Source organism: Lepisosteus oculatus, chromosome 6 (genome assembly GCF_040954835.1).
Source record: "Lepisosteus oculatus isolate fLepOcu1 chromosome 6, fLepOcu1.hap2, whole genome shotgun sequence".
NCBI classification, from domain to species: Eukaryota; Metazoa; Chordata; class Actinopteri; order Semionotiformes; family Lepisosteidae; genus Lepisosteus; species Lepisosteus oculatus.
In genome coordinates, this window is record NC_090701.1 from 14,632,493 (window position 1) to 14,657,839 (window position 25,347).

Below are 25,347 nucleotides of genomic sequence, written 5' to 3' on the forward strand. Positions count from 1 at the left end.
TGGCATGTATCCTGAAACACTCTTGTTCCCATTGATTTGGGAGCCACCCTGTATTGAATAAGTGCTGTAACCCTGTATTGGATACATGGTCAGAAACTGGATGGATGTCCTTATATGATTTTGGGAAGTGGAAAGTGGAAACCGTTTCCTGGAACGTCTTGATGCATTACACTGAATGTCAGTTCAGAAGATATTGTGTAATTCTGGGGAAAAAAAAAACAACCTTCATTGCCCAACACAAGATCCAACTTTCCTTAATGCATCCTGAATATAAATTGAATTCCTGTTCATATATGGATTTATCCTTTATGGTCTCAGCCTTATATAAAGCACTAAAAGTTCTTATTAGTCTATAATTAATTTTTGTTAGTATTATCAAGTCATGCACTACCTCTTGAGGAATAGGCAGAACGCTGCAAAGTGCTACCCTTTTCATTGTGGAAATATTAAAACAATTGTTTCATCCTGGATAACTGTGGCACAACGTCAATTTAAGAAGGTCATGGTTCTCTGAAAGCACTAGGGAAAATCCTCCTAAGTAAAATAATGGAACACAATGTATTGTCACACATCATTCCAAGAGACAAGTTCCTGTTTTAAATATTTCCCTTTTTAATTGGTTATAATAGAAAGTTCATGGATTAAAGAAAACAATACTGCAAATATGCCAAAGCAACAAATGTAGTTTCCTCAAATAGTCCAATTAGTTTTAAACAACCTTTTAGTGTGATATACAGTGCCATAAGTGCCAGTGTATTAAAACCAAAGTACATCCATTGCTTTGAGTTCAATCCTCCAAATTAATTTTAGTTTAGTGATTACTGGTGTCACAGTAAAGTAGATAAAACATTTAAGCTTTAATTTGAAGACTGAAGTGCAAACACCAAATCATTTTCACTATAAATTAATTTCTTCAGATTTGATTAGTTTGAATCTTGCTTAAAGTTTTGATTCTTGCCGTGCAGGAGAAATTCATCAGTTCAGGTCCTGTGAATTCCAAGGCATCAAGAGGTTAATTTTCAAAGCATATCTTTGATGTTTGAAGCATTGACAATTTACTCTAAATCCAACACTAGTCAAAAACAGTACAACTATTGTAACTCATTTGAAAAATAATGTACTTGGTTTTCTTTTACTGCTGCTGGCCAGTTAAACTAAGCATATGCTTTACAAACTATTACCTAATAGCTAAATCCAGAACAAAACACTTTTGCGCACACCATTATGTAGGAAGTCAGTAGCTCCCAACTTCTTTCTGTGACTCACACATCTAATGTACTTTTGATAGTTGAAGGTATATCTGCTCTATTTAGATGGATTGAAAATGGAAGATTCCATTACCCTTTTTTAACATGGTTGAAAATGTTCATAACATTAATTTCAGTTATGATCTTTTGCAGCTAACAGAAAATCTTATCACACTGTTGTTCTGTAATAATGCAGTGCTTCTCATTTCATAGTCTTTAATCAGTATGCTGCTATACATTGAAGATATTGTTTTTTACTATATATTACAAATTCTTAGGTTTTATTGCGCAATATAGTTCAATTCCCTTCTATGAAGAAGTCCATATTTGTTCTCATCTGTGAACCTAATAAATCCTGCAACATTGGTATTTTTCATCATTACTTTAAATGACAATAAGAAAGAAGCAATACTTTGTATACCATGGTTTCTATCCATGTATTAGTATGTTAAATGTTTTGACTTTCTCCATTAGCTGAGTTTGGCACATTAACTAACAAAACCAAATTTTATTTAAAATGCTGCAATCATAACTATTTCTTAATAGCATTTAATAAAACAACATTTTTTTTCTCTCTCTATAGGTGCCTTTTACCCGATTTTCCCCAGTGAAGTTAAATTTGCATCATCCACCCCTCCTCACCCAGTGTGCTACAGATGGTCAACTCTTGAGTCCTGCAGATTTCCTCTGGGTCAGAAAAAAAAGCCTGCTACAACTCCTGCAAATTTTTCCAACGCTCTTGTTCTTTTTGTAGATTTCTTTAATTTCCTTAATACTGTAGCAAATGAAGTCAGTGACAGTAAACATCCAGACATTTCTGGGGATTGTGACCCTTCTCCTTTCCCTGTGGGAGGCAAGCTGTACTGAAAGCTCAAGCTCAGGCTCACATTTACACTCCCAGCACTCAGGTGCGACTCTGCGGAGGGAAAAGCGGAGTTGGGTGTGGAACCAATTCTTTGTACTCGAGGAATATACTGGCAATGATCCACTTTATGTTGGAAAGGTATGTGGACTTTCTTTTTTGTATTTGAGTATCTGAAGTGAGAAAGGGCATTTGTTCATCCAAATTAAGTGGATGTTAAAGCCTAAATAAAACATCTAACTGGAACAGTGCACGTGGCAATATCTATGGAATGTTAGCATATAATCATATGGAGAGGAAATGAAGGTAATGGATTTGCACCTAATGCCAGGGTAACCATTGTCAGCACTGGAATAATACATCTATATAATGTATTAGCCTTCAGATAATTTTATAGATATCATTGCCTTTCCATGCCTGACTGTGTAACTACAAGAATGAACTACTACACATTGGCTTTGGCTCCTGGGTTTCATGTTTCAAGTTATGAAAAGAAAAACCCGCAGATTCATACTGTCCCATGACATGATGCAATAGAGTAGTCTAAAGTAGCACACATGGTTTTATGTCTTACGTAGTAGCTTGGCTCGGTTTTATTTTACGGCAAATGCAGATAGAATATTAAAATTTGTCTTTACTCATAATAGCTGCCATGCCAAATGATTGCCAAACTATATTGTAATGGACTACACTTTTTGAAAGCAAAATGGTTTTGGGATCAGTCCATGTGGTTTAATTTTGATTTCCTACACAAACAGCAGTGTTTTGTTTCAGTTCTAAAAAGTTATTCTAAATCTACTTCAATACCAACATGCAAGCAACAGTAAAATAATCTCAGATGGAAAGCAACCCCAGTTCTGCATCAGTGGAGTTCAATCTGTTTTTCCTGAGGGAATTGCTTCATTCCACAATTCAAAACCAATGACTTGACGTACTTGCACTCATGGAAACAATAAGACGGTTTTCAAATTGTTTGTTTTACCAGTTTAAAACAGGTGGAAAAGAATGTTGATTTTATAGTAGTTTACTTTACACTAGTTAATATTAAATATCCTACTTCTCATTTAGCACTTATACGTTTTGCTTATGATATAGATATACGGCATATACTGTACACTATATACAGGGTTTGTATGAAATTTGAAACATGCCTGTTGTTGAATGGTAAATAGGAACACTAATCCTAACTTGAAAAATAGTGCTCCTGATATGCTCCTAAAATATATATATATAGTTATTCAATGAGGTATGCCACATTTCCTACCAAAAACAAAACATTCAAACTGAACATTGTTGAAATTTTTATTATGAACAAATACCTTCCAAACAGCCTGCCAGAAGAGGTCCCACTATTGTATTCTATCCAAACAGATTACTCTCTAGTGTTAAGAGGTTATTTATAGTTAGACACTTTATTTTAAAAAATGCTCTAAATAACGTCTTATATCAGCACCATGAAGAACTACGTTCATGAATTCAGTTAATGCAATGCTGGTGCATCAAGTAATTTACAATCTAAATTAAGGAACATTATTTATGAAGTCATGATTGTGTACAATTATTTATCAGTCAGCATTTAAAAAATGTTCTAGGGACTTATTAATGCAAGTGCTTAAAGTCTATTCACAATGTGTATGAAACATTATACAATAAGAACTGGTTTTGCACTTGTTGGAAATATTACTGCAGCAATTAAGCTAAACAGCAAGCAGTAAATAGCCTATGGTGTAATTTACATCATACATGCTAAAAAGGGTTCTGGTTGCAATTTATTGTTTTGAAAACGTTTTTGCAGAGTCAGCAAAATTCTGTTAGTTGCATTACTAGCACCAATTCCAAAATAAAAAGGGGTTCATGGTGAGGCACTGAATCACTAGAATTTATGCTATGCATCAAAATGCACTACTCATTATTGCAACATATACACAAAGGTTTGAGGAAAAATGCCAATCTATTTTATAGCAGGTGAAATGACATTTTATTGAACAGTTATGACAGCCAAATTCATTATGTTTAACTTTTGTCAAACATGGTGACCAACAGAGATTTTGTGGGTGGGGTTACCGTGAATCTTCATAAAAGACTAATTGAGTATGGCCACCATCTGAAGCAACACGAACTGTAATGAGCAGCACAATGTTTAGTGTTGTACTGAAGGAATATTGATACATCTGAATGAGTCAGCCAGAACTGAGGTCTCAAAATTTGATTTATATGTGCCATGCAGTCAGGTAGATATCCGTTACTGCAGTGGAGTTCTGGAACAGGATACTCACTCAGACTCCCCATCGATTGGTTTTCTGAACACAATTAGCATATTGGTCTGCATGTCTGTCAAACTCGCAGACATCCATTAAGATGGTCATGATTCATTGCTAAAGAGGACTTGACCCTAATGCTGATGAGCCACCTGACGTGTTCCTCCAACATAATGATGGCATGAAGGCATTGTTCTCTTGAGATACCATGCCCTGTTTATCCTTTGTGTCTTTCTTGATTTTCACCAAGCTTGGCATTCAACAGTTACATCACATCACCAGGACACTCATCACTTTTGCTCCCTCTCAAATGAGGAGATGTTCTGTTAATACAACTATTAAAGTCACTTTAGTGCATCACTGACTGTTATAACAGATTAATCAAAATTCCACGAACACTTAATCGATTTTCAAATCTGTACACTTTTAAAAATATGTGCAAGTAATTTTAAGCGTACATAAAGAGAATAGTATCTGCTCTGCAAAGATTAGTAGTAGGAGGATGAATTACCTTTTTTCAGATATAACATGTCCTCTTCACTTACAGTAATGGGAAGATCTTGCGACCAGTCCCTTTCAAGTCACCTTATCATAAAAATAAAAATCAATCTGAATAGGCTTTACAATTAAAAAAAACAATAGAGTCAACTCATGACTAAACTGAATAATAAAAACTAACATAAACTGACTGGAAAAAGGCCATGCTCAAAGAGATGTGCCTTGGAGGAATACAACCTTAGATGAATAAAAAAGGCTGTGGTGTAATGCCTTATAGTTATAAGAACCCTGTTTTTCTTAAAGAGGGGTATCTAAAGTTGTCAAAACAGAGTATTATATAAATGTGTTTGTCTGGGATTATTAATATTTTATATGCTTTGATATGCCAGTACCATGCTGAACGTAATTGAAAAACATCCTGTTCTCAAGTAACTTGATAAAACAGTGGATCTTAAAACTTATAAAATGACTAGAAATGGGTATAATTTACTGATGTGCAAATGTTATGTACTGTGGTAGTGTTATTTTGAAGAAAATGGATTGTTGAGTGCACTACACCTAAAAAATAGGAACAGAGCTAGATGCTAGGAACTACTGCCACCAATCCACCATACTACCAATCCAACTTCCAGGAGCACTTGGCTAATTGTACAACGCCTTTTTGGAGCTTCTGGTCACATAACTAAATTGGCATAGCCCTGATCAGAAGCATGCACATTTACAATCAGTCACATTGGAGAACAGAATGTTCAGTGATAACAGTAGGAATGTTTTTGGTTAATACTGGACAAGAAGAGAATTACCTATAGCATTTAAATATGTCAGTATGGTTTGAGTTTGATGAGCTTAAGCAAAATAAATTATCAAATACATCATAGCTAAAATACAATACTTTCAATAACACTTTAAGGGAACATCTCTAAGGGAATAAAAAATCTGTCTGATAATACACTGAAATGTGTGTATAAATAGTAGTAATACCACTTGAATTTCAAGAAAGAAACATCCTACTTGTCCTCTATCCTTTTGGCTATGATATAGGTATTCAATCCTATACAATAATATTTCTGACCTTAAAGTTTAAAAATCAAGCCTTCAGTCAAAATGTACATTGAAGTAAGGTACTACAATATGCATGATCAATACCTAGTATAAACAAGCATACAATATTGGAGACTGCAGAGAACAATGTAAAAGGAAAATAGGGATTGTCAATCAATTGTCAGATCAGTGATATTGTTTGGCAGTAATTGACAATGATGTACATTCCTACCCAACTCATTCCATGGATCTTTTTTTTAAAAAGATTTGTACATAAGATTTGTTTAATGCAGGCAATTGATCTGGACTAGTGCATTAGGATTTGATACCTCTGATGTACAGGGGCAGACATTATAAAATTGATAGCAATGCTATTAATGTAATGAAGTAAAGTAATAAAGGAATGCTAACTTAATGATGGCATTGAACATGTATATTTTTCTATCACAAAAGGGCATACAGAACTGACATATCCAAACTAATTCAACTATTTACAGTACGAATGTCAGAGTTTGTACAAGTTTGCAAAAAAGCATTGTAATTAAGAGTGTATGATTCAAGAAATATAATTGTCAGTGTTTCTGAAGGCAGACTTGGGTAATGCGTTGATTCTGACATCAAAGGTACCAGAAAAGATTTATTTCTGAATTGCAGATAATTGTTCATATAATAATACATATTGTACATTGCACATAATGTCAAATAGGAGGCTGGAGCAGGTAGGACCCTGTGTGTAGCAATCTCCCGTGGTGTCTGGTCAGGAGGTAGATAAGGTTCTGAATCAAAAACTAATCGAAAACGAGAGGCAAAGTCGCGGTCGATTATGGTTGCAAGGAGTCAAAAGCCAGCAAGGACAGACGAGAGAAACGCTAGTCTTCAGGAGAAGGAAGTTGTAGAGCAGGTCGGGGAGGAAACCTAAATAGTGAGCGATGTCCAAGAGGAAAGTGAGGGTTTAAATAATAGAGTGTGTGCGGTGCTGCTACGTGGACATTTACGTTTGGAGGAGCACTTGCATTTTTGCATGCGGTTCGTGATACATATTTGGTGCTAAGGTGTCATGGTACACATGCATTGCACACATACCAGCCCAGAAGGTAGTATGTTCTATGATTAATTTGCAAAATATCACAACTGACAAAGAGGAGAGGGAGCAGGTACTTGGGATGTTAAACATTATTGGTGTTTGATGCAGATCTCAATAATAATGTGATAACCATTTTACACTTGTTAACTGTGTTTGGATAACTATTAGTACTAGTTATAATCCATTGCCCTTGTTCCCCATAAGGCACTATAACAAGACAAAATGTATCTAAAACACTTAACACACTGTTCAGTACTTGGTTTGCAGCTAGTTTCAGGTGGTCAGTGCAACAGAAATTATAGTCATAAGGATTTAAACAGTCCAAAGATAACTGCCAGACTATGGTTTGTAAACCTTAAGAACAAATTCCTCAACAATTTGCACTCCAATATTGGGCAGCAAATTGAAGTAACCTTGGTCACAGAGAACAAAAATGCCATTTTCTGTAATTGTTTAATCTATCAATGCCAGAGAGAGCAATTTGCACACAACTGTTGTCGACTGAAATGGTTTAATGGAAGAGGAGCAATTGCTTAGTACTTTCCCATTCCAATCAGAACTCGTTGGACAGGCTAGTCTTGCTATCCAGTGCTTTAGGGACACCATCATCAAGCAATCCTCTATTCAATGTATATACAGCCAGGTAGACAACTCATTTTCCAACAGTTCTTGCCCCAACATTGCCAGGATTACATCAACACATTCTTGTCTGTACACAGTGCTCAAGTACTGGGATTGCCACTCATGACACTAATAAATGATAAATTATTTCATTAGGCTTAACTATGCTTCGGTGTGTATCGGTCCACATTACAAATTGAGTAAAACTCTAGCACCTTACATTTTCTGTTTGTTGTCAACACCTTACACAAAGTTCAAAACCATACAAAGATTTGATCATCTACAGTGTAAAAGTCTAAACACTTGTCTACAAAAGCACAAGGATAAACTATGCAAGCTGAGGTGATTGGGCATTATATTAAAGGTCTGGCTGTGATAATTGATTCATCTAACTGGATAAAGTGATTTGGTTACAACACATAGAAGTGGTAGACCAATGTTTTTCCTTCCCAGGAATTAAGCAATAAAGCATATCATTTTCTCAATAATGTTTAAGAGGGAATGGTTCCTTGTGCTTAAAAAGCTGTGGAGGAATGAGTCCTAGAAAGTGTACTTGCTGTATCTTGCAGCAGATAGAGGTCCCTTGTGCGTGAAGTATTTAAAATTATTGATCTCCCTGCTCTTGGAAAGTACTGTCAATTTGTACAGTGTTTAGATTGTCTGATGTATGCAATGAATGCCATTAAGGGATCTGACCAAGCATTCATTTGAATAAGACCTAATCATGGAATTCTTCCTCTCTCTGATGGTAAAAATCTCATCTGATGTATCATTTCTATGATGTTCTCTCTGAGAGATTTGTGAACCTCAAATCAAGTACTGCAATTCCTTGGACAACAATTTGAAAACAAATTGTGTCTGACTTACGATTTATTAAACATTAGGATACATTCATGACTGGACCATTAAACCTAAAGTACCCCTTTGAAGCTAAGCATGCCAGACCAGCAGCAGTCACTGGGCAGGGGCAATATGCTGCTACTTCCCACCTCTTCCAAGCAAGAAAGATGGAGGTTGAGGAGGGAGAGAAAAAATCCAAAATTAGCAGTAACGCTTCAGGTAGCTTTAAAAAGCAATGAATAAACATAACTAAATTGTTTCCCTTAAAGGCTACACTCTATAACAGAATATACTGGATACTGTATATACATATTTATAACTTTATTTTCCTTGATCTATTTTGCTTATACAAAACCTGGAACAAATTGTGACTAACATCATTTGACAGGGTTCAACTGACATTGTTTTTGGTGGTGTACCTATTAAATTATTGTTGAGCTTTTGAGGCTGTTTAAGCCATTTTTTGAACTGGGAACATTAGTTTCATGGTGACCTGTTACGAAAGCATTAATAAAATACATTTCACTCCAGGACTTTTTCTTTTCTGCTCATGGGTAGACCCATCTCCTTTCATGTGTATTAAATCATTGTTAACTCTCTGAAAATTAAAAGTAAAGTCAACTGCTTAATTGGTAAGGCAGCACCAATATCTTAACCTTTCATGCATTTGATTTAAAATCTCAATCCTTTATCTACCTGCCTTGGTCTCCAAGAACCATTTATATACTTGATGATGGCTGATGATCCAAGTACTATATATAGTAATGTATAAATGTAGCAACGCAGTTGGATGTGTAATGTTTTTTGAAGTTTCAGCAATAAGTTGCTTAAAATCAACCTTCCTGTGGCAATTATTTCTTCAATTGAAGTCTGAGGATAGTTTTATTGCAAAATGGAGCCAGTCTCATTTTAACTCAATTTTGTAGTTTTTTTTCCCCCCCAGTTTATATTTACCAAAATGTAGTTTCAGCTATTGCTTTTTTTAACTGAGGATTTTGTATAAAAGTAATGTATAAGTAAAATGCTTCTAATGATCACAATTTAAAGATTATATAATAAATCCACACTACACTACTTGTGACCAGAGGCAGTAATCCATGTTGGTGATACAATCCTCCAAACATTGCTAAAATAGGCAGATTTTTGCTAGGGTATTGCAATGAAACCTCAATTTCTCAGGTCCCCTCTGGGGACTTCTGGGTTGCTGGCTTCTTGGACAAGTCATTCTATGACTTGAGGTGGATACTTAAGGGCTGTTTTTTGAAAATTATTGTTTTAGCTAGCTACACGTTTGAAAATGTATGAAAATGAAGGTTTTGAAACCTTTTTTTTTTTTAATCACGGTCTTAAAACTTCCTGAACTAGCTAAGTACACGTTGAGTACAGTGACTCTATAAAAAATTTCTAGGAAAAAAACCCAGACTCCAAACCTTCCATCATCTTTCCCCTCTGAAGTCGGCCCTTGCTTATTGGAATTTTTTTTTATTTTATTTTCATTTAGTAGTGAGAGCCCCTCCACAGTTTGAATATTAAGGCTTTGAACATTCAAGAACACAAATAATATTGGGTTGTTGGTCTCGGGTTATGATTTTTTGTTTGGGTGCAACAGGTACAGTACCTAGTTCAAATCCCAGATAAGCCCATTTGTGCTCTTTGCTAAAGGCCAGGACACCTCCATTGCTCACCTAAAATCTCAAACACTGGTCTCAACTAGGAATCCAAAAATAATAATGGTGGTTGCTGGAGACTACATTTTTTGTTTGGTGTCTAGCTGGAGTTAAGGTAACTGTGTTCTACACAGAACAAATTCAAACAACTCAGACAGAAATGTAGAACAGGACTAAGGCTCTGTTTTCTCAGGAATCTTAACAGCAGTGGCAGCAAAAGATGAACAACTAAAAATGTTATTCTGTCAGCACAACACATGAATGTTGTGATGGGCAGAAGAAGGCTTCAGCTTGCTTGCCTACTGGAATCCTTTCCATAGCAAAGACATCTGTATCTGAAAGGCATCTGCATAGAGGTGGCAAATTGCGTATAAATTAGATGTGTACCACTCATCTTGATGAACTGTAAAGAAATCCCAAAACATTTAAACAAGAATGTAACCCAAGTAAATCACAAATAAAGTTGCATTTGGAGTAAAGACCAAAGGAAGAACCAAAGGGAAAAACTGAAGATCAAATAATTTAGTGCTTATACCTAAATACAAAGATTATTAGGGACAGATTAGCTGAGATAGAAAATACCACATTAGCAGGTACTGTAATTCTGATGTTACTGAAGCATGGCTGACCAAATATGATGAAGATGAATAGAACAATAGTGAAAACACTGATTTGATGAGATAGGAAAGAAAGTGAATGAGAAGGTGTGGAGTGCTGTATATCAAAAAGAGTACTCAGGCGCATGAACTAAAGCTAGAGTTATCAATAATTTCTGAATCAATAAAGATCTGATAATTAAAAAACATTCTTAGTGTTGTGTTAGGAGTATGTTATAGGCAGCCAAATGCAGATGTTGATTATAATTATATACTATATAATCAAATGACAAATTTCAGTGCTAAAGAGTTCTTTATGGGAGACTTCATCCCCTCATAGACTGGGAAAATCCCAACTGCTGCAGAAACTAAAATGGTAGACATGACATTGTTAATGCCTGCTTTCTTATCAAGTCTGTCAGAACACCTACTGCATAAGAGAAAATGTTAGAAATCTTGGTTTTTCAAACAATTTAAAATGTCTTTGAGGCAGAGGTGAAAGAACAGTTGAACAGGCAACTTATCATAATGTGGTACATTTTGAAACTGTACAGTTTAATTCAAATTACCAGACAGCAGGAATTAAGTTGGTGAAGGTTTAAGAAAAGGAAAAAAAAGAATGGACATCTGAATGGCAAAAATTTAAACAACTTTCTAACCACTGTCCCAAAAGTGAATAAATCAATATTGAATTTTGTATGCCAGGAGGTTTAACAAATTGATTAGGAAAAATATAATGGAAAAAATGCTTTACACATGATTAAAGAACAAAAACAGCTAATTAAAGAAAAGGAGTACAATGAATTGTAAACACATGTAAAAAGGTTATTCATAAAAGCCAAGACAGAATTTGAACAACATTAAGACAAGATTCTTATTACAATTCCAGCTAAAAACGTTTTCAATCCAAGGTCTTCAGCAATTTCATTAATCATCAATCAGGTAACTTTAAACTTTTTTTGGTAAATAAAGTTACAGTAAATTAATTATATATACACATTATATCTAAAATAAGTATACACAGCCTTCAGGTTTTACCTAAAAGTGGAAGGTCACGCTATGTCATCTTCTAATTGCAGGGTACACCCAACAGACTTAAAGTACAAAAGTCAGCCAGAGATCTCCAGGACTTGCCACTAATGTAAACCAATTAAAAAATCCACTTTATCATTCTCTCTATAGAGAGATACTAACTTTGTTGCATATTCTGGTCTAACTGTCTAGCTTCCTTAAATATTATCAGTATAAAGAAATTAAACATTAAACAAGAGGGTTCAGTCTTCACTTAGTGATTCACTTAAATAAAGTCTTCAATCATTTTTCTGGCTTTTGTCAATGTTTTGTCTGTTCAGTCTAGATCAGTTTCTCCTCCATTCAAAAGCAATTACTCATAATCATTCTGGTCATTTTCCTTTTAGTCTCCTAGGTCTAAGTCTATCTCTGTCCCTGCCTTCACCCCTACCTTTACCCTCCAATTCTTAAAAACAAACCCAGGTGACTGTTTCCAGATTCACTTCCTCTTTCAGGGTACTAAAGATTTGGAGACTTGTAGTTCAGTTGCTCTCTATTTCCATTAAATGCCCTTTGGAAATATATGAATAATGTAATGATAAATTGATAGCCATTTCTTTTTGAAATTATTATTTTCTTTCAGTGACATTTATTACAAGTAATCCAAGGACAAACCAGTTATACAAAGCACTGTCTATTTGACAAAACATTTTTTTACTTTTTACTTTAATGCTTTGAATATGGCATGGGTCAAAAACATATTATACACAATTATGAAATTTGTGTAAGGAATAATATAATTTTTCTGTTCATTTACTGGCTGCTAAAGACACAATTATGTTTAAAGATTTAAAAATATATATTTTCAAAGATGTAGCTGATGTAATTTATGAGCTTCATTTAATTTGTTTAGTTTGATTTTAAAGCAGTTTATGTAAGAAACATTACAATTACTTATAGACTGCACTGAAGCTTGGCTAATTAAAGGCAGTTGAAAATGAATGAATCTAAATTACTGTATCTAAAATAAAAAACTAAAAATAACCAAAAGTAAAAAAAAAATTGTAATGGCAGCAAAAAGCTCTGTTATGATCTTGCTCATTATTGTTTTCATCACTTTCTCCATTCATGGTAGTCCTTGGAGAGCTTCTCGTACAACTTACTCAGCTTTGCCTACAATTTGACAGACATTTGCACAAAGACTTTGGCTGTTATGCCCCTTGTTAATTCACAAAGGTTTTCCTATTATTCTGCTTAATAATAATGTGAAATGACTAACTAAATGACTAATGAAATGATTAACCACATCATCTCCTGTTTATATGCATCTACCTAGTTATCTGGAACATTGCATGACCCATTATAATTCAGAAGTACATTGATCTCATAGTAGTGCAGTAAGGCCTACATTAAAAGTGAAAACATTAATTTAGCTGTGAATAAATGTGAATGTGTTTTGAACGACTTTGACAAGGGGTTGATCATTGCTTTCCAGATGGTTTGTCCTCTGTTATCTGTGCCTTATGATGTGTTATTTTTGCAGTATACACTGTGATGTGTTCAAAACCCATAGGGGCTTAAATTCCCATAGGAAGCTATGGAAACTTCAGCACCTAATTGTTTTGAATATACTGTGTGATCTCTTGCAGTAGATGAAGTGGGATTCATTTAGATTGAATTAAAAATATCATAATTTGGTCTAGAAAAAGGTAAAAAGCAAATTGAGGGAAAAACAAAATGTAAAGACAAAAAGAAAAGAAATCCCTAAGCATGTCCTCCAAACATGCAATTCCTTTTAAAATTAATAATGCAGTATGAATCTCACAACTGTTGGTGAATTACTTTTGATAAAAGGTAAACTGATGTCCCAGAGGCCTTAAAGTTCAAAAAGCTAGGTTTTAGCAACCCTTGAAATATTAAAAGCAAGACCTGAATTTTTCACGTGCAGTTTTGTTGCATACTGTATAAATATAGAAAGTTTTGAAAGATTCATATACAGTATATGTGTGTACATATCTCTTAAGAACTACAGTCAAATGCACAACTACTCAGAAGCACATTTCCAATGTTTTTTTTGAAGTTTCTGTGGGTTAGTATTTGTACTGTCCACCCAACTAATTCTCCTGTCACCATTTGTTCCAAAGAAATTTCAATCTTTTCAAAGACACTTTTGGAACATTCTTACAATTCCTACATTATTGTAATAACCATTTATTCACATTTCTGGTGTTTCAGAATAGCAGAAGTCTGTCGTTCAAAATCCCAAATCAGAAAAGAGTGTAGGATCCATGCCATCTAAAGAATATGCTTATATGAGATTTGGGAAATTTTGCATGAGGCCTAGTTCCACGAGAAATGTAATTTCATTTTTCTTTTTCCGTGTTCCCAATTATTTTTCTTCAGCTGCCTCTTTTGTATGTTGAGTACTTAAGAATAATTCATTCCCATTCATTCCAGAACAAAAACATACCTAAGCCTACAACTGTATTGTCCTGTAAGTGACACTATTGTTTTGAGTGCTACAGTATGTTTGCATGGAAGCTCACGAAGGGGAAATCATAAAATGAAAACACAAACTAAAATGTTATTTTCACAACTTTAATAGGATTTAAGCAATGCAGTACATTATTAAGCATGGAATATCACTGACCGATCTACTTTCTTTTTAATATAAAGATCCTGAGCAAGTATTAGAAATATAAAAATGTTTAAATTCTATGGAGAGCTAATTTAAAATTCCCACAATCGAAGTAGCTCTTATGATGCTATGCATATTTGAACCCTTTGCACCAGAAATTACACTGTCTCTCTCAACATTTATATACTGTATAAGTGATACAGAGATCAGGTGGGGTTTTAAATGCTGCACAGAGGATCAAGAAAATGACATTGCTGAAGAAAACAGGACAATCTACTGTAAATGTGCTTTTTTTAGTCTTCGCAAATATTTCAGATTTTATCATCTCTCAAAGTTGAGCTCCAGGATGTTAAACCAAACAGAAGGTATGGAATATCAATACTTACTATGACATGGAAAAATTATTGTGAATATTTAAAGACTATTTAATATTTATTTAATTCTCACTTGACCTTTGGAAATATAAAATATCAATATGTTCTTCCCAATATAATAAGATAATCTTGCGATATTTTTTCATAGGTTTTGATTTCCAAATAATTTTATAGGGGGAAAATCAGTCTTGTTTCTTTATAAATTTAGCACAACCTTTATTCCTTTTGGTGATTCATCACTGGTTCCTCTAGGACATATTTTAATTTTGATAATAATTCATCAGCTATCCCTTGTGGACAAGAATGATTGTCCTTCTTGAACCTGAAGCTGACTGATAAGAACAACATGGGATCTGCATGCTCTTTGGCAGGTTGAGCAAGGTTCCGATTATAAACTGCACAATCCAGTCTTTATAAGCTCCCTTCAGAGCTTTTACTATATTATTTTAACCTCATCTGGTTGTATTACATATATATTAGGACACTTTCAAAAATATGTTTTAGATTTTTTGGGGGCATAATTGCAGAAAGCTCCTTGTCCAGGTCAGTGTCAAAGCAACCAGATCAAGGGAGATTAGCGAGGAAGACAGGACTGCTAACACATGATTACTCTCACAGGAGTTTTACCTTGATGATTCTGTCATTATGCTTTCTAGTGACTGGCATTTAAAGGAATATATCATAGAATAATATTATACAATGAAGTATATTAATATAATATATCTTATTATATAATTTAAGACTGATTTAGTTGTAAGATGTTATAGCAGAAACATTACTGTATATTTGTAGAAGATGATATTATAGAAAATCATATATTTCACATACTACATTTTCACTTCCCAGTTGCTTAAAGCAACTTTCATATCATAAATGTACAAGCTCGGTTTATTTCAGGTGTCATTAATATGCCGTATGAAATTCGCCAAAGCATACAAACCACAAAAAACACCCACCCACAATTTACCTACCCTATAGGGTGCCATTGATATACTTGAATTTTAAATTTGTGGTATTTAATTTGACCTTGTTTTATTGTTTGTTCATTTTCCCATTATTGCAGGGAAAGTCTAGTACTTCTGATTTTACAGACAAAATTAACTTTTAATAAATTCTGTCCATTAAATCTGAAGTTTAATAAAACTGTATTTGTCTGCTTTTGCTTATTTGAACTACAACTTCCAATCAACACTAGTAATATCTGTGACTCTCATTCCAAACAAGGAGGAGCATAGACTGCATGCAGAAATCTTCCAAAAGTGTCATCATCATGCTTTGCCAGTCCAAAGTTTAAACAGCAGAAATAAGAATAATATGGAGGAAAGATCCAGCTTTTTACAGGCAATAGTGAAAACTCCCAATCTTCCACAGTGACATTTTCATTTAAAATTAAGACCAGGTTGTAATTTTTGATGTTATGTTGTATAGGATGCTGTTAAAACTGATATACAGTATAAGACTTCCTGCTCCAATAAGTACTACCAAATGAGCTATTTGGCCACCTCTCATATTCCTTTGTTCACCGATTCTTATCCAATAGCAAATCAAGGAAACCCATCTAGCTTCTGACAATATTCATATAGCTTCTGATTCCTGTTACATTCCGCTATAATTCAGAATCATAGCAACAATTTATGGAGTATTTGATCCTGTACAGAAGCCTTTATTTTGATGGTAGAAGATATTGCTATGTTGTTAATTTTGTTATATATTTTGTAACATAATCCACCCTTTTCATTTCCATTCTTTCCATTTTATAAAGCAATTCTAGATTTATCAGAAATATTGGTACCTGTCAGTTTAATTAGAAATTTTAATCAAAATTGGCAGGGGCAATCATTTTGTGAATATCCAAGGAGGTTTTATTAATTGTCTAGTTTTCTTTTAGTCATGCAATTTCAATGAGTGTATTACGGAACTTTTAATAAAATAGTTTTGTGAATTTCCCTTTTAAAGTTCAGTCTGCCATTTTCATTATTTTGAAAAAGTGAAATCATGAGACCGAAACCAATTTCAAAAGACAGTGAAAATAGAAATAAATTACTGCAAAAAAAATACAACTCTAATTATTGAATCGCTTTTATAATATTTATGATGTAAATAATTGTCACTAGGCTGGGGCCATTAAAATAATTGTGTGCTCAGAATGTGAATAAACAGAATAATAATCCTTTTAAAAAGTAGTTACTTTTTTATCATAATCATTTGATTGGATTTTATTTAGGAGACTAAAAAGAAGCAGGAAAAGCCTCTTAAGCTTCTACTGCAAAAGATGAAGAATTACTTCTGAAAATTAAAATTAAAGTAAGCCTGGAATGGCAATTATTAAATATGTACAATGATGCTTTTGTGTTGGTAGACACAGTTATCTAAAGTAATATAATGTGGTTAGTTTTCCACAGCATGGCATTGCAGGGTCCCACTGTACTTTGAAGTGAAACAGTTTTGCTTCTTAGGAAACTGCAGTGATAGGCATATAACTCTGTTGTGGGGAATTCACACCTCCACTGATATCTTCATTGGCTTTTTTGTTGTAGAATGGAGAGTTTATCACAATCTATTATGGAAACAATTTACATGCATTAATTTACAAGTGATGTAGTTACCATCTGTAATTTTCATAAATCTACAATACCTTCTAGAAAACAATATAATAGTTTTGACATCAAAAGATTTATTTAGTATATTTATTGGTTATACACTGGTGAATATAAGTAGAAGCCCCTAGCTATGGGGCTCATTATACTCTATATATATAACCTAATATTCCTCCCTTATAAACATCAACTCATGAAATATGTTGATAACGTGATAATTTAGGCTGCCAGCTGAGTAGGAATCAATCAGTAAAGACACTCAATATGAGAGTAGTGTGACCATTATAGGCATGGCATCTACAGTTTATGCCTCAGCTGTCATTATCCATCTGTCACCAGCTTTTCCTTGGTGGTAGTGCCAGGTTTGGGTGGATCAGCCAGTGTACACTCATGTCATGGAACAATAGTCATTGTGACTCGAAGGTCTCCAGTGAGCTTCTGGTGGCAGCAGCAAGAGAAATGTTGTTCAAATGTAAATCAAAATAAAATTGCCTTTGAAAGCACTGTGGAGTCCACGGTTTAGAAAACTAAGAGTAGTTTCTGAAGTGTTTGTGTTGTGCAGTTTCACCTATTCCACTGCCTTTTGTATTGGTCCAAGAGTTGGTGTAGTGAATCAAGTTGAACATCTGGCGATTCCAAATGAAAACACGTAAAGTGACTTTCCCAGCTATGAGTGAATGTTAAGAGGATTTTATTGCAGCTCGAACAGAGAGCATACATGATTTACATCCCAAGAAGTATCTTTTAAAACACCCTGAAACAACTCATTCTACCTTGATATAAATAGAAGATGGAAAAACATGTTTTGTGAGACATGGAAAATTCCAGTATATTATTGTGTAATTCCCTTACTTCATAGGCGTGCCAATGCCTGCAGATCTCTTTGTTATTTTCACATTTCTTTTTGCTGTTTACTGTTTGGGTGTGGGTACTTGCTGTCTGTCAGGATCTGCTTCACTCTAATGCAAGAATATGTGTAAATAGGAGAGCAATAATGCAAGTGTTAATTCTTCAAACAAAATAAATATAAAATCCAACAGCTGCTTCTGCTTTTATGTGCAGTTCTGTAGCTCATAATGTTGTTGTCATTGTCATGGTGTTGTCCAGTCAGAATCTAAAATTACTGACAATACCCATGAGCAATGTTACATCAGTCTTTAGGCATAGCTGATTCTTCTCTATTGTTGACACTGAGTACAAATTATAATATATATATTTTTTTAAACTATGATTAATATCCTCCAAATGAGGTTTATTTTCAAATCAATATTTCATATGAACACTAGAAAAATCTGTCATGTTATGGCTGATACTGAATTACTTCCATTACTCCATCCATTTTCTACCCATGCCTTCCACCCTTGGGTGGCGGGAGCAAGGAGAATACACCCTGGATCAGATGCCAGTCCTTCACAGGGCAGACACACAATCACAGAAATGCACACGTACTTAGAGCTAATTCGGCAGTAAGCCAATTAATCTACCAGTATGTTTTAGGACGATGGGAGGAAACTGGAGCACCTGGAGGAAATCCAAATGAACAAGGGAAGAAGATACAAACTCGACACCCCATTTCCAGTGATGAACCCAGGACCACAGTGCCGCAAGGCAGCTATGCTAACCAGTGCACCACCATGCTACCCATTCAATTATATTTTTAATCTCAATATTTGATACAGTTAAAGACACTATAAAACTGTTTATTAATGCATGCAGTAGATTGTATAATGAATAAATTTTGAGTAAATTTTGTGCATTTCTCATGGATAAACAGTATAACTGGTTACAATACTAATTAAAGTTTTCTGAAAAAAATATTTTATTTGAGAGATTTTTGCCAGCATTACACACCACAGAACATAATTTGCTCCTGATTTTTTTAAAAGAAAGTGTATACTGTATGTTTAAGGGTACACCAAACAGGAGGCATTGTGAGCATGGGAAAGAGAAGTCTCCTTTAAATAATGGATTATTCTGAATCAGACATTTAGATAATATTTGAAGTCTTTAAAAATCACTGTGTTCAATTTTTTATTTCTACTAAAGAGAAGAAAAACAATTAAAATTAAATGTGATAATGTGATGTACATAAAAAACAATATTCTAAATAAAGTTGGAAATATTATTTATAAATGTATATGTATTTCAGTCACATCCCAGCTTACATATTTTTGAATAGATTCAGTGTGATTGAGAAATTAGGGTTCTGTATGTACAGTAAAATATAAATTATAAATGCAACTGTTTCAAGAAACACTCTTGCCAGGACAAGGATCCAATTCTCATTTGTTTGAGGGTTTTGTGGTCAGTAGTAAAAATATAAATTAGCATTACTTTGTTGTTAAGAAATATTCCTTGTTTCATAAGACACAAGATCTTGAAATCATCTGACTGAAATAGCCATTTTCAGAAAACCTCACAGTGATATCAATAGATTGGAAATGTTTCAAAGACACAATTTGCAGTACTACTGCATGTTATCAAGTTAGTTAAAAAATTTTTTAATCTTGCCTGATGTTTATCTTAGTTGGTTAATAGTAGAGAAATGTAGTATAATTAGTGATTTTTTGTTGATCTGTAGGAAAATCAGGATTCGCAACTGGAAATGTATCTATAGAGCTCAAAGAATGAGAGGGTTGCTTAGATTTACAGTATGACATGGAAATATAGCTTAGTGGGGAGATCAAACATAATGCTTCTCTCTTTTATCTTCTTCTACAGAGGGTAGTTTTGCAGTAGTGGAATAAAAGTTTAAATTGGACTTCAATAACTTTTGTGCAGAAACACTGAAAAAGTACTTTGGATCTGTTACGCTTAAAGATGCATGCCAGTTCTAAATTTAGATAATTTAGATAAAAACTATTGAAATACTATTTAACTTTATTAATTGTAGTATTTAATGCTAATTTGGATTAGCTTCTGTAATTATTTATTTTCCTGATATTCATACATGCTTTTAACTAATATTAAATATTGCCTTAAAATAATCATAATTATCAATACTTTCATAACTATTCACTATACAGATACAGATGGTGAGTGATAGTGTACTTTCTTACTCCAGCCAGCAATATACTGATGGCATGACAGATGACAGTATTATCCTGTTGATAATCAGGATCTGAATCCATCGGTTTCCAAAGTCCACCCCCTTGTCCTCTCCATGGAACCTGGACAATGAGTGATATAAGATCAAAATACGTAATAGCGTGAAGTACAGAAGGCCTTCTTTAGTTCTGAAGACACAGCAATTACCTGTTAGAATACAGTAGTTAACATCAGGCCTGTTAAGATTTCTGTATGACAACTAGCTAGTAGTGAGCCTCAGGATAACAGAAGGCAATCATGCTCAACTCTGAGAGATATTCAATAAGTGACTACCTCCTTTATGTACAGTATTTTTCATGCTTGATTTTCACCAGGGTTGATGTTTAACAGGTTAAATCACCTCATCACTTGTTCCCAATCAACTACATATAGTTATCACTAGGTTATTTAGTGATTATACAATAGACGCTCAACTAAAAATGATGCCAAAATATTTAATTAATAACCAGAATATGTATACTTCAGTTTTTCTTAATACATCCATACTGTTCATATATTTAGTGCTATTTTTACTGTATATTTTACATTATATATGATTAACTGTGTGTAGTTCCTCAACTTATTTGCATTGAATACAACACATAATTGTGTTATCTTATCTTATTGCACAGTACACACCAAGGCCGAAACGTTAGAGTGTTGCTGATCTTTAAAAGTAAAAGAAAAAGTCATATTTCTCTCAAAATAACTTTTCACATTTTTATAGATGACTTTTAATATGTAAACTTTTTACACCATATACCTAATCTAGATTATTTTTAGTATTTATTTATTGCTTTTATTTACTGTGATTGTTTCCAAAATTATTTTTAAATATCTGATTAATTCATTTTGATGCATTGTATACTAACTGGGAACAGCTACAATGATTTCTTTATAGTTACTGACATATGGTATATATATATATGTTACACCCCGTCGGGGAATCGAACCCCGGTCTCCCGCGTGACAGGCGGGGATACTTGCCACTATACTAACGAGGAAGACATATATATATATATGTTTGCACTTTTCCATGAATCAAGTAACTTCAATCTATTCTGCTCGAAGGATTGTTAGTCCTTTAAATTATTCATGAAATAGTAGGCCTCTAGGGTTAATTCAGTTATCACCACAATTATTAAAGATGACCAGAATGGCTTCATCACTAGTAGACATCTTCATTATTACCCTCACAAGTGCTAGAGCATGTATTATGCTGATAATAAATGAAAATGTCCGGCAATGTTAATTGAAATGGAGCCTAAAGATTGTTTGAGCTGCTAGGTATCCTGTTTCTCACATCCTCTAGATTTACTTTTCTTGAGTTCCTATTTTGGGTGCTATAGACAAGCCCCACAGAGTCATTGATCGAGGATGCTTGGGAGTTTTACTCTGCCTTTAACCTGGATAGGTGACAATCTGGCCATATGGTTGAAGTGGTCCAATGCTCCTGAGAGAGGGGCTGCTGCCAGGACATTGATGAAAAGGTTGGCAGAGGGTTATTGTTCAACAGAAAATGCAGAAAGGAGAAGGTTAAAAACTGAGGGCTTTCATTGTCAACTCCATTACATGAAAAAATACATTGTCAGTTTCTAATTAGTGAAATATAGTTAACCTTGGCATATCTAAGAATATAATTTATTAAAGGGAATACATCTCTAACACCATAAGTCAGCAGTAATTAATTTATTTTATTGATTGTTTGTGCTTATCTACAAAGAGTTGATTATTGCAGTGATAGACATGGTGAGTCTGCCAGAGGAAAACAGTGGAGCTGTTAAACAGCAATGATAAGTTCTTTAGAAACCTCCTTTAGAAGAATTTCTCTGAATTTCACATTGGCTCATTTTGTCCAGAATAATATTTCAACTTAAAAAATGTGATCAGAATTTCACACTGTATCCTAAAACCATGGATAAGGGTTTAATATTAAAATAACTTCAATTAGTCAGGTTTCCTAGATAAAACTACACGAGACACCAAGTGACTGACCGTGCATTACTACACTATTTTCTTACTGTGGTGCCAAAAACCACTGACTGATTTCATGGTCTTGGATTTGATGAGTGTTTACATGGTCATACATCGTTAGCATTCCTGCCTCACAGCACTGTGGCTCTGGGTTCAATTCCTGGGCTGCTATCCATGTGGAGGTTTTACTGTATGTTCTTTCTGTGTTCACCTGGGTTTTTGCCAGGTGCTCTGGTTTCCTCCCAGTCCAAAGCAATTCTAGTAAGTTAAATGGCTTCTGGGAAAACTAACCATTATGCGAGAGTGTGTGTTTTTGTCTGAGTGCCCTGCAATGGACTGGCATCACATCCAGAGTGTTTCCAACCTTACACCTGTTGCTCCACTATGACCCCATGTTGGATAAAGTGGTTAGCTAATTGATGGATGAATTTAATTTCTTTAAGCTTGTGTTTTTTGTACCCACAAACAAAACATATCCATCAATAAAATAATGAAAGCAGCTTGTCTTCTTTTACATGCATATTCATATCAAATTGTTAGTTCTTTAATTTTTCCTGTCAACACCACTTCTATGAAGTAATTTTTAACATATGTTTGTTAATTAAAATTATGTAAAAGCTAACCCAGGCCTTGCAATTACTCTACTTTGTCAGCCATCATACATGCAAACAAGCTATTTATCTTCAGTTTAATGTCAGCAATATGTCTGGCACCCAGTCTTTTTTGGCTCGTGTAAGATATTTAAAATACTCATTTCAACATGTTTGCCTATATAAGGCAAAACGAATAAACCAAAAGAATTTCAAACAACCTGTGATTACATTTATTAAATCTAAAAAAAGTGTCCAGGAGTTGAAATAGAATTTATCCAAGAAATCTTTGGAAAAAATTAAACATTTTAGTTTTAAAGGCTTTGTGAATTATTTGGTTCTAGTTGTCCAGGAGTGCTCATTAAACCTCTTCTTCCAACACAGAAAATGACTAAGGCTGCTACCAGTTTTATCTTGTTATAAGCCTTCTCCGATTTGTTGGGCCTAATGAAATCCTTTACCTCCAAGTTTTTATAATAAAATACAGGTACGAAAGTTTAAATGCAACTGGAGATGTTAGGGGATACTTCCATGATTTTTAGTATCTTTAGATAAAAAGACAAAAGCTACCTTCAATATCAGGCTGTCCATGATCTTCCTCTCTGCTACGCCACAAGCCTGACCTGGGTGAATAATTTCTCCTAAAACAGATTTAAATCTCAATGTTAAGCATTTGGAAACCAATTTCAGGTCACAAGCCAGAAGTTATCCAATCACTTTTTAAATAAAAATGCTATTCTTTAAAAACAGCTAAAAGATTCCCTGCTAAAATACCTCAAAGATTTGTTAAGCTCAAAGGGCAGATCCAATCTTAACATCTTACTTGTTCTAGTGGTTTTCAAGCTCTCAGTTAGCTCCTCCATTGAGAGGTCTTTTGACAAATGTGTGCTATCAGGATTAAGTTTCTAACCACATGAAATTTCTCTCCTATAAAAGCTCAGTTATCTTCAATATGTCTTCTGTCAATATTCTTTCAACCCAGACATACAGTAAGAGCCTCTCTAGCTCTTTCAATCTGCATTGGAACATAACTTTTTTGCCATCTGTTGAGATCTTTTGTACTGTAGTTCACTTGACTTCCTTAACTTCATTAGAATCCCACCCTTACGCCTTCAATTTAAAATGTCTATGTAATCTTTTTTTGTAAGATTTTTTCCAACTCTCTATGCCTTAATGCTTTTTGTCCCCTTTCCCACTCTTAAAGTCTTAGTGTGCTCCTTTACCTCATCCCACCACTGCACTCTGGTACTAAAAAGGTCATAGGATTGCCATTCTTTATAACTTTCCCTGATCTTACTGGTTACTTCCACATCTTCTAAGAGTGAGGTATTCAATTTCCTTTCATCTTCTAGTACTCCTATCTCACTAAACTGTGAAGATCTATGAAAAGACCTTCTCTGACTGCCCTAGGAACTGCTTTTATAGGGAGCTAGAGTCCAGGTGCAACCAATTTAGTGATTTCCCTGTGAGAATCCAAAGAATGTAGTTCTCCTAAATGGGAATTCACCCATGTCTCGGTCCCCTTCTTTGCTACAGTGACATACAAAATTGTATCAATACTTTGACTACATTTTGTTAAAATATGACTAGCCATGTTTAGCTGAGAATTACCACCTAATATGGATATGTCTCTTAACCCTAATGCTTTTTTCATTTGTTTGGTGCCACATAAAACAAAAAAGAAAGATTCTGTATTATGAATTCAGGTTTCTTTTTGAAGCCAACTGGAATCATTTTATAATCACTTATAAATGGGTAAAGGATAAGTAAATTATCAACAATTACATTTTACTGAGAATAAAAACATTTCTTAATTCTGCACAATTAATCATATTGGAACAAACAACACTGCATGGAAAATAAACTTTTTATCACATTAATTGGAATATTCTTATATTCAGTGTTTATGTGTACAGTATGTGTTGTACTTAGTACTAAAATGGTCATTAATAATTCTCAGTTCTTGGAGATTTTTGCAAACAGATCCTTATGTTAGAAATGATTCCTTTACTTTGAAAAATAAAGATCTTGGCAGTTTCTGCTTCACACAACATTGGTCATTGCTTTAATTTAAAGAAGTCCTGAAGATGAATTAATTTACTATTGTCCATGTGTAATGCAAAATAAAATCTCATCCCCTTTTGTGTCCTTTATTACTGTATTTCTGCATCACATTGTAAAGATGTCTTTTCCAGTTTTGATTGACAGCAGCTCTAGTTTGTGGCATTTCCCCCCTGATTCATTGGGGTGAAAATGATTGATTATATTATGTTCATAGAAAAACAGAATCTACTGTAAAATATGTCTACTGGGTAGTTCCACTGGTAAAGGCAGAGCTCTGTTACAGTATGTGTTTGAACCT

General features: G+C 34.1%; 1 protein-coding gene across 1 annotated transcript in view; it reads left to right on the forward strand.

Annotated features, from left to right (window-relative positions):
- cdh7a (cadherin 7a) overlaps nt 1–25,347 on the forward strand; it is a 102,926-nt gene that overhangs the window by 11,157 nt on the left and 66,422 nt on the right. Inside the window, exon 2 of the mRNA XM_015354629.2 lies at nt 1,831–2,250. Coding sequence (XP_015210115.2) covers nt 2,032–2,250 — 219 coding nt within the window. The 5' untranslated portion in view covers nt 1,831–2,031. The remainder of the gene's footprint in view (nt 1–1,830; nt 2,251–25,347) is intronic.